At 43.0% G+C, this 13,801-nt stretch overlaps 1 protein-coding gene across 2 annotated transcripts in view; it reads right to left on the bottom strand.

Moving 5' to 3' along the window:
- LOC143718602 (uncharacterized) overlaps nucleotides 1-13,801 on the bottom strand; it is a 39,436-nt gene that overhangs the window by 22,712 nt on the left and 2,923 nt on the right. The window contains exons 2-5 of one of the 2 annotated variants that reach the window (XM_077209618.1): nucleotides 11,750-11,881; nucleotides 11,219-11,617; nucleotides 10,526-10,657; nucleotides 10,226-10,426 (exon numbers count right to left, since the gene is read on the bottom strand). In XM_077209618.1, coding sequence (XP_077065733.1) covers nucleotides 10,226-10,426; nucleotides 10,526-10,657; nucleotides 11,219-11,617; nucleotides 11,750-11,881 — 864 coding nt within the window. The remainder of the gene's footprint in view (nucleotides 1-10,225; nucleotides 10,427-10,525; nucleotides 10,658-11,218; nucleotides 11,618-11,749; nucleotides 11,882-13,801) is intronic. The other variant, XM_077209619.1, reaches the window with a different exon arrangement.

Here is a 13,801-nt window from a genome sequence, read left to right as displayed (position 1 = left end):
CTAAGTCTGGTACAGCTTAAAAGAAGTCGAGAGGAATCCTAACTCACTAAGACCTATTCACAAAGGATTGTAGCGCATACCACCGGCTCTCGCAGTCGTCCGGGGTCCGCGACACAAGCGGGAATGCTGCATTGATCTGCAAACAAATCCTCTCCCATGTCTCACGCTTAGTTTTACTTGATATCCCAGTGTCGAATTTCCCTTTTAATTTAAAAAAAAAAAAATTTCAGCACCAACACCAAGCAGCAGTTACTGATCCTGCGTCCAGTTGGGCTTTCTTTTCCGTTTTGGCGAGTTCGTAATACACCGTCAATCAACTATTACATTACTTCAATAGGAGCAACATTTCCTTGCTTTAAGTAGTCTATTTAGGCTATGGAAGCTTGTCGCCACAGAATGAAAAATAAAAAAGGTAATTGCGGCTTTTTATCTCACAATTGCGACTTTATTTCTCACAAATCTGACTTCATAACTCGCAATTGTGAGATAAAAAGTCGCAATTATTATTTATTTATTTTATTCAGTGGCGGAAACAAGCTTCCATACTAATAGAATCTCAATTAACCAAGCAAGTGTTAATGCAAGTGTCGTTTTTCATTATTAGGCAAGTGGCGGTTTCATTAGGGTATTAGGCTACCTTAATTTAATTTAATTGAATTCACCACTTTTCTCTCTCACTCTGCCTTTTTAGAATTACACTTCACTGCACAAACATGTCATTATATATGCATTTCGATGACATTACTATTATTATTTTGTGTAGGACACAGACATATTTAGATGTCGTAATTCCATGATTTGTTGCGTCTGTGTTATGTTCCACATGATGGCCCTGTCATCTAACAACCAATCACCGTGATCATTGCGAGGAAACTCGTGCATGAGAATTGACGTCATCCATAGCAACGAAGACTCACTCTTAGTTTAGGAGTTGTCATTTTTCCTTACTAAGAGTAGGTCTGAAAGGCGTTGTGAATAACTTTTAAGAGAAAACTCCTAGCTAAAATATTTTAGTGTGATTTAGGGGTACTCCTAGTGGTAAAATAAAATTCTTTGTGAATACGGCCCCAGATCTTTATTATTACCTATCGTAACATTGTAAATCCATTTATTTTTAGATTTTGTATTGATTATTGAACTTATTTACAAACAGGGCTGTACTAAACAGCTTTGACGTTTCCTAACTTTTTGCATGTCTAATCATGTGGTAAGTGCGGTGAAAAAAACATTTTTTGACGCAAAACTTTCCTCACATAGAGAGGCAGAACGTGTCGGGACAATCTTTCTTTCGTGTTTGTTTTAAGCGGTTTTAATGGCGATGACGTCATAACATGACGACAGGAATTAAATGTTTCATCGGAAAACTTGTAGTTGTAGTTTTCATCGGAAAAATGTAGTTGTGGCATGACGAAATGACGTTTAGTACAGCAATATGAACGTCAAAGTATGAGCGGTCAGAATGACCGTTCTAGTAGTTATGGAATTCCGGTAGTTCTAGTGTTAACTGTTCAATTGAGCTAACGTTAATTTTAGTGAGCTCAGTAACATTAGCTAATGTTAGTTGACTTAGGCCTCAATAACATCCTCAAAACATTTTGCGAACATTGATTTGATAATGTTCCTCTGTTATTATGGAACATTGTGCTAATGTTTTATTCAGAACATTATACCATCGTCTATGTGAATACTCGATTCTGATTGGCTGCAGGGTGTCCATTAAAAAGGTATAGAGGACACCTAGTAAAGGAGTTCTGGTGAAACTGACTGTTTACCATTTGAAATTAATAAATAAATGCGCTGGCTACATCAGCTGTGAGTAACCATAGCATGAGCGGACTATAAATATATCCGGTTGCTAAATAAACCGTCAGGTGTAACCAGGGAATCCAAGTTATTGTTTGTAAAAACTTTAGATTTCGATTGTAAAACTAATAAATATAAATTAATGTTTTAAAGGGGTGGAAAAACACGATTTCACTTTTCTAACTTTAGCTAGTGTGTAATCTTGCTGTTTGAGCATAAGCAACATCTGCAAAGTTACAACGCTCAAAGTTCAAAGCAAAGGGAGATATTTGCATCAATTTCTAAGGACTACAGCAAACGGCCGGTAAGTATGGCTCCTTAGTTTCGAAATGGTTTGGGTACAAGGTGATCGCGTTGAAAATAAAGGCGTTAGTCTAGCGTTAGAAGCTCATTTGAAACATTGCTGCGGCTCATTTAAGAAAATGACAGCTCCGAAGAGACGCCGCTTTAGTTTGAGGTAGTGCTAACAATAATAAAGAAAGATGATGATCATCATCACCTTATCTGTTACCACTGAAATGTAGATGTAATGTATTTCTACAGTATTACTACTGTATTTAAGCACTGTATCACACAAGTTGCAACTTACTGTGTCATTCTTTTTGGTGAAATGGTCCCACACACTACGTTTATTTGCACGCTTCATCCTGTCGTCTGCCCTTTCTCGCACCTCCAGTGTTTTAGCCTGTAGCCTTTACTTCTCGCAAACCTTGTGAGCGCACGAACCCAAACGCTGTGACATCGCGCCAAATGTTTTTATTGGTTTATTAAGTACAAACAGGCAAGTTATGAAAAATTGAGTGTGAGGGATTTGTTCACTTCACTTGTTCACTTCTCAATGAATGAACATAAACAAACCTCTGTTCAGCGCGCGGACATGTTGGATTGCGTAGAACGCTCACCGAATTCTGATTAGTCGAGAGGATTTATCGCGTTTAGGCTAAAAATAGGTTTGCCGCTTATCGCGGTTTGGAAAAGAGCTCTTCAAATATAAACTAATCACTTAAAATATTACAACTTCATTATAACTTTATTAATTATTCTCTAATCTTTGTCATCAACTTATATATATTGCATATCAAAACATGCTCGTGAATATACAAATTTTTCTTCTTCTTCTTCTCCAAAGTGAATCGCTTTTTAGAGGGCCTAAAGACGAAATGCAATGTCCGATCTGCCCCAAACTTCACATTTCTGATAGAGTCCTGTCCTGAACACATAACCATGCTCATATTCGGTTGTAGCAATAGCGCCACCTGCTGGTAGCAGGAAGTGTGGCAAATACAAATACTTTTGTGTTTGTATTTTTTGTTACAACCTTACAACCACAGACAGCCTGCAGTGCGTTCCAGGCAGGTTTTTGAGCACGTAAATCACGACTTCAAACCACGACTCACGACTTTGTAGCGTTCCAGGCCAATTTTAATTATTTAATTAAAATTAAATAATTTCTGTTCTTTTTCATTGCGTTTCATTGGGTTTAAAAATATTATAATTTTTGCAATTTAAAAAGCTTAAAATCTTTTCTTCCCTATTATGACTAGGACTGGGAATCACAGGCTACCTCACGATGCAATACACAATACATGGCTCACGAGACCGGTAATATCACAATACAGCAATTCTGCGCTAATCAATATATTGCTAGACAATCCTATAATTCTACCATCTTGATTAGGGTTGGGTACCGAAACGGTGCCAATAGGGAACCGGTTCCGACGTAAACGGAGGGAGGAGATTACAAAAACCATCCGCAACTCCTGGCCCTTATCCTGTCTATTTCTCAAGGCTATCCAGCAGGCCTCGCCACATATTACACATATAAGAAGATTACAGAAACACTTATTCCATGCATCCGCGTCACAGCTACTTTCTAAAGAGTTTCAGATTCACCAAGATAGACTTTGGTGTCAAGGTCATACATGAAAGCACCACACACACACACAGCTACACAATAAATAACATTCCTGCAGATTTCATTCCACTACAGTAGGAGATAAAAAGAGGCTTCACTGCCTCTGAACAAGCATTCTGTTAGAATAAACACATCTGATGTCTCATGGCAAACATTCCTGTCAAGGCAAGAGTGAAATTGTGACGTTAAAGGGGTGGTAAAACACGATTTCACTTTTTTAGCTAGTGTGAAATGTTGCTGTTTGAGCATACACAACATCTGCAAAGTTACAACGCTCAAAGTTCAAAACAAAGGGAGATATTTGCTTTTAAAGAAATCAATTTCTAAGGACAACAGCAAACGGCCGGTAGGGACTACATGACAATCCTCCAGGGTTGCTGACATCACTAACCCCAATAAACCCCTCCTCTGAGAATACTAAATAAGGGGGCGAGGCCATTTTATATTGATTTGGAGTAATATGAGCGGTTCTATGAGCTGAGCGGACTATAAATATATCCGGTCGCCAAATAAACCGTCAGGTGTAACCAGGGAATCCAAGTTATCGTTTGTAAAAACTTTAGATTTCGATTGTAAAACTAATTAAAATATAAAATTATGTTTTAAAGGGGTGGTAAAACACGATTTCACTTTTCTAACTTTAGCTAGTATGTAATGTTGCTGTTTGAGCATAAGCAACATCTGCAAAGTTACAACGCTCAAAGTTCAAAGCAAAGGGAGATCATTGCTTTTAAAGATATCAATTTCTAAGGACTACAGCAAACGGCCGGTAAAGGACTACACGACATTCCTCCAGGGTTCCTGACATCACTAACCCCAATAAACCCCTCCTCCGAGAATACTATATAAGGGGGCGAGGCCATTTTATATTGCTTTGGAGAAGAGTTGTTGTGGTATAGTAGGCTGGAGTGTTGTTGCCCCAATGCCGTCGAAACGGTGTTATTTTCATCCGGATTGCAGGTCCACTATTGTTCGGCCTTCCTATGGTCGGGGGAGTTAGGGATCAATGGTTAAAATTTATTTTTTACTCTGTCCCTCATAATTATTACCCAAATCTTGCTCTCTGTGCTGCACATTTTACGGAGGAGAGCTTCCACAATCTTCGCGAGTTCAATGCAGGATTCGCACATCGGCTTGTCCTGAAAGATGGAGCAGTTCCAACTTTAAGAACAGAAGCTGTTGTTTACGGGCCACAACCTGTAAGTATGATTATTTTTCGTCGATGTGTTTTCCTGTAATAGTTTGTATTGTTAATTGTACGTTGTAGCAAGGAAGTAAACAAATGACAATGCTGTTTGGCTCTGCAAACCAATTTGTTAAATGCTCATTTATACTTAACGTTATCCAACATACACCTAACGTTACAAACTTTTTTTTAATCTCAACAGCAAACTTGGAATTAGTGTAAATTATTCTTTGATTAGAGCTTTTATGTAATGTTTATCTACATGCTTGTTTATCTACAGGCATGCTAAACATGGTTCCCTTTCGTTGTCACTCCGAGATACGTCGGATGACGACGAATGGGGGTTTCGCTTAGAAGCCTATCACCTTCGAGTGTTAAAAAACGAGCCAATGGTAAAGACTCGTGGGTATATAAGGAAGGACGCTGACAACATGCAGATATGTTTCTGCTTCGGAGCCAAGAGGTCCTCTTCACTCCTGTAAGCCTGATTTCTCTGATTGTCATCGAGTGTCTTCGAGATAAGCAGCTCTCCAGTCTGTGCTGGTGAAAAGGCGATTTTCCAGCAAGATTTACATTCCTGCTGATCTGTGCAGTGTTTGCATCCAGCGTGTGTGTCTCCCCTGCCGCTTCAGCGCAGGCTGCTGAGCATCCTCTCACAAAAGAGCTTGCACAGGCATGTCTTTTTCAAGATGTCTCTTGGGGGCTGCACACGCTGACCCTCATCAGCGCACAACCCCCCCCCCCCCCCCCCCCCAGTTCCATTCTTCCCGGCGGTGCATGAGAAGGTCACGAGATCCTGGAAGGCCCCGTTGTCTTCCCGCGATCGTTCGGCGGCCTACTCCGCCTTCTCTTCCCTCGATGAGGCCACGGCGAAAGGGTACACTGGGGTTCCCCCTGTGGAGCGCTCTGTTGCGATGCAGTTGTGTCCTCAGAGCGCTTCAACATGGCGTGGTGACCCAAAGCACCCCTCCAAAGCCTGTAGATTTACGTCTACTCTGGTGGCAAAGTCTTACAGAGCTGCGGGGAGCGCCGCCACCTCGCTGCATGCCATGGTCATCGTCCAGGTCTACCAGGCCAGGATTCTCAAGGACATGCACGAGGGCAGAGCTGACCAAGGGCTCTTTGATGAGCTGCGTGCCGCCACCGACTTCGCTCTCCAAACGACGAAGGTGACCGCACGCTCCCTTGGCCAGGTGATGTCCACAGCTGTGGTCCAGGAACAACATCTGTGGCTTAACCTGGCTGATATGCGGGATGCTGAGCGAACCCGTCTGCTCAACTCCCCCATGTCCCAGGCAGGCCTATTCGGCGGTGCAGTCGAGGACTTCGCCCAAAAGTTCTCGGCTGCCCAGAAACAGACTGCGGCTATAAACCATATACTGCCCCGGCGAACAGCTGCTGCCTCTACCCAGCCACCGGCTCAGTCCACTCAGTCTGTTCACCGCCAAGGACGCCCCCCTGCGACTCCCGCCCCTCCCGCTCAGCCCTAGCAGCAGCCTTCACCCGGGCCACGCCGTGGAGGGGTTCGCAGGAAGGCGTCCCAGTCCGCTCAAGCCCCGCTGCCCGCTAAACGCCAGGCCAAGCGGCGCTCCTGATGTGGACAGCTCAGAGATGGGCTACAGTTCTGTCGAGGAGGTGGTAGCAGGGCCACTCCTTCCCCCGGTAGAGGGCCGGGGGAGAATCCTTTGTTCTCCCGCTGCCGGCCAGCGGCACCCTAATGTGGTTAAAGACAGAACTAACATACTCATCTCTGAGCCCCCAGAGTGTGCAGACGACAGTGTATGCCGCTTACGAGCCTCACCACTCTCGTTCCCCTCTGACACAGAGTTCTCGGATGACAGTGTGCGCCGCTCACGAGCCTCACCACTCGCGTCTCCCTCTATCGCCAGACCCCTGTCAGACGAGACCTCAGCAGAACGCACGTCCTTCCCTGGTCTCCTCTGTCAGGACGCGGTCTATGACTGTGCCCCCACACCGGGACGCTATGCCTCCCCAGTCCGGGCCAGTCATACCACCTCGCTGCCTCACCGAGGGTACGTCTGTGGTCCCTATGACCCCGCTGGTACAGTTCTTGGGAGTCTGGCTTCAGCTTCCCAACCTGTCCTGCTGGGTCGCCAGGACCATTAAGGCTCGGCTATGTGATTCAGTTCGCACGATCTCCTCTGTGCGAGTTCCGGTTCCGGGGAGTCCGCTACACTATGGTCGGTGGCAATGCCCCTGTCATGCGTGCAGAAGTCGCAACCTTGCTGGCGAAAGGTGCGATCGAGAAAGAAATGAACTCCGGGTTCTACAGCCACAGGATTGGTTTGCAGCGATCGACCTGAAGGACGCCTACTTTCATGTCTTCATTCTTCCTCGACACAGACCGTTTCTTCGGTTTGCTTTTGAGGGGAAGGCATATCAGTACGCGGTTCTCCCCTTCGGACTAGCCCTGTCCCCTCGCGTCTTTATGAAGGTCGTCGAGGCAGCCCTTGTACTGCTACGGTTATACGGGGTTTGCGTCCTGAACTATCTCGATGACTGGCTAATCCTAGCTCACTCTTGAGACCAGGTTTGCGAACACAGGAACCTAGTGCTCCGGCACCTAGCTCGTCTGGGCCTTCGGGTCAACTGGGAGAAGAGCAAACTTTGCCCCGTGCAGAGGATCTCTTTTCTCGGTATGGAAATCTACTCGGTCACCGTGTCCGCGCAGCTTACGAGTGAGCGCGCGTAATCACTGCTTGACATGCCTGCGTCAAATCCAGAGCAAGAGTGCGGTTCCACTAAAACTATTTCAGAGGTTCCTGGGGCATATGGCATCCGCAGCGGCAGTCACACCGCTCGGCTTGCTTCATATGAGACCGCTTCAGCACTGGCTCAGCGATTGAGTCCCGAGCTGGGCATGGCAACAGGGCACGCTCCGAGTACCAGTTACTCCAACCTGCCGTCAAACCTTCACCCCGTGGTCGAACCTCATCTTTCTACGGGCCGGTGTGCCCCTAGATCGAGTTTCCAGGCATGTTGTTGTCTCAACAGATGCCTCCACCACGGGCTGGGGTGCCATGTGCAATGGACATGCTGCCACGGGCTCCGGAACAGGACCCCAGCGCCTTCTGCATGTCAATTGCCTCAAGTTGCTGGCAAGACCGAAGCACCCGCGCCCTCAGATCACTTGGACTTGGCTGTGGTTACAAGAGGTAAAAACGATATAAATACTGTTCGTTTTCTCACACAAACCGCTCGTTTAGTGTCTTAGGCCATCAATGTGTACTTACATTTACGAGTCATTAAATCATGTTTAATTTGGACTTCTCTGTGCATGCTCTTTGAGGTGGTGACCATAGACCTGCATTATATGACTGACAGACAAGAACGGTTTGACCTAAAAATATCAAAATTAAAACTACTGCGGAAACAAAGACACCTACATCTTTGGATGCCCTTGAGGTAAGCTAAAACATACCAAAAATTTATTTCAAAGTGAACTATCCCTTTAATTCCCTTTGAGGTGTCCATTGTCTAGGTATTAATAGACCTCCGCTGTGCGTCAGACGGTTCACGCCTCGCCATCGTCCATTAATACCTGACAATGGACACCTCGTCGGGCATTAACCCTTACTTGTATAATCTGTTATCTCAACAACATTCCCAAAATATCCTCAAAATGTTACAGTTAAAACGTTATATCTTAGTTTACATTTAACCTTATAGGAACATTATTTGAGAAATGAGAAAACATCTTTAAACATTATTTGAACATTACATTCAAATGTTTTCTTTAAAAAATTAACCAAACTTGTAGGGAATGTTAGCCAAAGTTCAGAGAACATTCCCTGCTAGCTGAAACTTTCAGCGGGACATACTTAAATGCTTAACGTGAAAAAGCTTAACGTGGCTGTAATGTAAGGTAATGTAATGTAATGTAAATGTAAGGTGCTCTAAGCGATGTCACACGTATTTTAGGCCAAAACATTTTTTGTCACATACAGCAAACATCTCACTATCCGCTAGCTGCCTGTCCCCTGAACACACTGTAAAAAAACGCGGCCTCTTCAGACACCCCAGGCTCCACAAACGGCAACAAAAACAAACTGTGCTAACCCGCACCATGAAACATAACAAACTGTTCCAGCCAATAACAGACAAGAAGGATTTGGGGGTGGCATTTGGGGGGTCAGTGTGCGGTTGTGAAGGCGGGAGGGTCTAGCTAGCCTCCGTTTTGTTTGACAATACTTTAGACGTCAACAAGAAGTGACGTCACCTGACATCGCTTAGAGCACCTTTAAGTCCGGAAAACAATGATAAATGATCACCAAATTTCTCATGGCCATATCTTGTCATGAACACTTAAGCCTGTCATAAAAACTAAACTGAAATCCAACGATTATAGAAGTTATATCACATTAACTTTTTCTTCTTCATTGGCGCCTATGGCGAGGAAAAGGCTTAACTTTAATTAACCTAAACAATGATCAATGATTACAAAATGTGACATCAGTGGGTTAGTTAGAATGTTTTGAAGCATCGGAAATACATTTTGGTCCAAAAATAAAAAAAACTACGACTTTATTCAGCATTGTATTGTCTTCCGGTTCTGTTGGGGATCCGCGTTCAGTGACGCTGCTGACGTAAGACGCTGCTGCCGTGTGTCTGGTGCGCCCGAGCTTCGTTTACAGTCTGAGGGAGACGCACGCTGGAAACAAAACAATCTTCACAAACATGTCTAAGGATTTCCACACAGAGGAAGACTTGCATTTTTTTGCCCAGTCATATTTATTTGAAACCGAAAACACGGACGCACCAGATACACGTCAGCAGCGTCTGACGTCATCAGTGCACTGCGGACTCGTGAACGCGGATCCCCAACAGAACCGGAAGACAATACAATGCTGAATAAAGTCGTAGTTTTTGTTATTTTTGGACCAAAATGTATTTCCGATGCTTCAAAACATTCTAACTAACCCACTGATGTCATATGGACTACTTTGATGATGTCTTTATTTCCTTTCTGGACAAGGACAGTATACCGTACATACATTTTCAATGGAGGGACAGAAAGCTCTCGGACTAAATCTAAAATATCTTAAACTGTGTTCTGAAGATGAACGGAGGTCTTACGGGCTTGGAGCGACATGAGGGTGAGTCATTAATGACATCATTTTCATTTTTGGGTGAACTAACCCTTTAAGATGTTCTGCCCTCTAGTAGTTAAATAGCACTACTATTGGTTTCCTAACCTAGAATATGCCATCTCACATAAAAATCATGTGGTAACAAGCATATATACACAATGTGGTATACAGCCAATTTAAATTAATTATTAAAATAGTTAAAATAGTCACCTGATGGTGAGGCTATTGATGAAGATGTTGGAGAGGTTGTTGACTGTGAGGATGATGATGGTCCTGAGGTTTGTGAAGATAGAGTTATTGGTAATGAAGATGAGGATGAAGTAACTGGCAATGAAGATGAGGATGACAAAGTTGGTGAGTGTGGTGTCGTTGCTAAAGATGTTGAGGATGTTGATGAAGGCTGTGAATGTGCTGATGATGGTAAGAATGAGGAAGATGATTTTTAGCACTTTAAAATATTTATCAAGACTTCTTGGATGGATGTTTTGTGTTGAGACTATAAAGTCTTACGTTGAATGCACGTCTGCTGGTAGTCAGGACAGCAGTCACCAATTAAGACGCAAACCTCATCACAGTAACACCCACGGTTGCATTCGTTATTATGTCCAGCACAGCAGAGCACTGTGGGTACTGAACACTGGCCTGAAAGACATAAGACAACAACAGAGAACATAAAGAGTTCTGTGCAGCTCTTAAAATGATCAAGACATGACAATACAAATAAAAGCAATACTTGGTGATGCAAATACAGTGCATATAAAATAGAAATATGCACAGCTTTGGCAAAAGTTCTGTTCTGTTTAAGGGGTCTGTTGTTTTTCAAAAACTACTTTTCTTCTTCCTAATTCTTCCCCGGTACTAGTGTTGTTATTTTGTTTTTTACTTATGGCAAAAGTTGGATCATCGTTGCATTTTACTTTGGCTTTAAAATGCACACACCAATGCCGGTGTACATTTTGTAATCCCTTAAGATGTTCTGCCCTCTAGTGGTTGAATAGCACTTCTGTAGTTTGGCAGATCAGCTTCTTCAACATGGAATAACTGTGATACCAGGCTGTTTTTAAAGTATGACAATCACTCAGTTTCAGTGTTTTTCTAACCTAGAAAATGTTAACTCACATAAAAAAAAATGGTAACAGGCTTACATGTACAATGCGGGAAACAGACAATTAAATTATTATTAAAAATTGTTAAAATAGTCACCTGATAATGAGGCTATTGATGAAGATGTTGGAGAGGTTGTTGACTGTGAGGATGATGATGGTGCTGAGGTTTGTGAAGATAGAGTAACTGGCAATGAAGATGATGAGGATGAAGTAACTGGCAATGAAGATGATGAGGATGAAGTAACTGGCAATGAAGATGATGAGGATGAAGTAACTGGCAATGAGGATGATGAGGATGAAGTAACTGGCAATGAGGATGATGGGGATGAAGTAACTGGCAATGAAGATGTGGATGAAGTATCTGGCAATGAAGATGATGGGGATGAAGTATCTGGCAATGAGGATGAAGTATTTGGCAATGAAGATGAGGATGCTAAAGTTGGTGAGTGTGGTGTCGTTGTTGCTAATGATGGTGAGGAAGGGTGTGGATTTGCTGCTGATCGTAAGAATGAGGAAGATTATGTAAAATAATAGTCTGTGGCATTAAAGTGGTGTGATTTTTAACACTTTGAAAAATGTATTAAGACTTCTTGGATGGATGTTTTGTGTTGGGACTATTAAGCCTTACATTGATGGCACGTCTGGTGGTAGTCAGGACAGCAGTCCCCGGATGGGATGCAGAACTCATCACAGTAACACCCACGGTTACATCCATTATTCTGTCCAGCACAGCAGAGCACGGGGGGTCCTGAACACTGGGCTGAAAGACACAAGATACAAAAAATGTGCAGATCCTAAAATTATCAAGACATGACAACATCAATAACAGCAATACTTGGTGATCCAAATGTACACTATATATAAAAAGAAAACATCTTTTGACAGATTTTAAGTCAATTTCATAGTTTGTCGTCCCTTACATAGTTAATTGTTTTGTTCTGTTTAGTATTTTCCCCTAATCCTTCTCCTTGTTGTATCTAAGCTGACATCACAATAATAGACTTTTAAAATAATAAATATAATTTTGAACTTTGTGTTCCTTAAAATACTATTTACATTTTTAATACACTGAACACAATTATAAACGCAACACTTTTGTTTTTGCTCCCATTTTTCATGAGCTGAACTCAAAAGATCTAAGACTTTTTCTATACAAAAGGTCTATTTCTCTCACATATTGTTCACAAAATCTGTCTAAATCTGTGTCAGTGAGCACTTCTCCTTTGCCGAGATAATCCATCCACCTCACAGGTGTGGCATATCAAGATGCTGAAAAAAAGAGAGATTTTGAGGGGTAAAAACAATATTTTTTATTATAATAATATTTGAAAAACCTACAGGTAAATCTTCTATAAATATTTGTGAGTCTTCATTTTCTTTTTTTTTTTTTTTTTTTTGCCTAATCCAGTTCTTGTTAAAACTCACTAGGCATTTTGGGCACTTTTTGTGTGAAGTCATATTCATTTCAGCCATTAAAAGAGTGCTTTCACTTTAATTGAGCGTGAGTAGCGCAGGAAAAATAGACTCAGTGCCGAAATCCCTGCTTCACTGCTGCTCACGCGGTGCTAAATGCACCTCCCGGTGTAAATGCACTCATTGATTAACATGCATGCTGGAAAAAATACGCGCTGCTCACGCGCCGCTGACGCTTGCGGTGTGAAAAGGCCATTACATGTAAAATTAAAGAATTTACCCTCAACTAGTTTTGTGGTGTAGGTCTACAACTAACACAGGTGCCTTTTATTGATGGCATTTTGAATGCACAGAGATACCGTGACGAGATCCTGAGGCCCATTGTTGTGCCATTCAACCACGACCATCTCGTCATGTTGCAGCATGATAATGCACGGCCCCATGTTGCAAGGATCTGTGCACAATTCCTGGAAGCTGAAAACATCCCAGTTCTTGCATGGCCAGCATACTCACATGTCACCCATTGAGGATGTTTGGGATGCTCTGGATCGGCGTATACGACAGCGTGTTCCAGGTCCTGCAAATATCCATCAACTTTGCACAGCCATTGATGAGGAGTGGACCAACACTCCACAGGCCACAATCAACAACCTGATTAACTCACTTCCTGAATGACTGACTTAGTGTGCTGATGTTGTTTGTGTCCCACCAGATGTCTGTGTAAAGGATGTCTCATGAAAGAAGGTGAAGGTTGCTGCTTGGGTTCTGAATTTTGTCTGAACTTTGTTTCCTCAATTACGGTGAAGCATCAGTTTTTATTTAGCAAATTAACGCAGTATTAATGAATGATGCCGCCAAGGAAAAATGTAAACCACCCTGAGGAGGTGGAAGAAATTATGAAATCTCTTGACTTTTTGTCAGCGGAGATTACAAAAGTCGCAGCCCAAACAAAATAAGATCATGGAGCTGATGGGAGAAATTCAAGCGCTTAAAACACAGAACAAGGAAAAGGATAAAATCATAGCTTTCCTGGAGAATCGAGTGGCCGACCTTGAGCAATTTACCCGGGGTAACGACCGCATTATCAGCGGCCTGAGGATCAAACACCAAAGTTACGCCAGAGCGGCCAAGGCATCGGAGGATGCCGCTACGGGGAGAAGCGGGGCCGGCACCTCGGAAGACGACCGTGAGTCGCTGGAGCAACAGGTGCTTTGTTTCTTGTACAGCAAGGGGAACAGCGGAGACATCGAAGCATGCCATACCCTGC

The sequence above is a fragment of the Siphateles boraxobius genome, unplaced genomic scaffold (assembly GCF_051911475.1).
Source record: "Siphateles boraxobius isolate OS27281-9 unplaced genomic scaffold, OSU_SipBor_1 61, whole genome shotgun sequence".
Classification (NCBI taxonomy): domain Eukaryota; kingdom Metazoa; phylum Chordata; class Actinopteri; order Cypriniformes; family Leuciscidae; genus Siphateles; species Siphateles boraxobius.
This window is presented reverse-complemented; position numbering and strand designations above follow the sequence as displayed.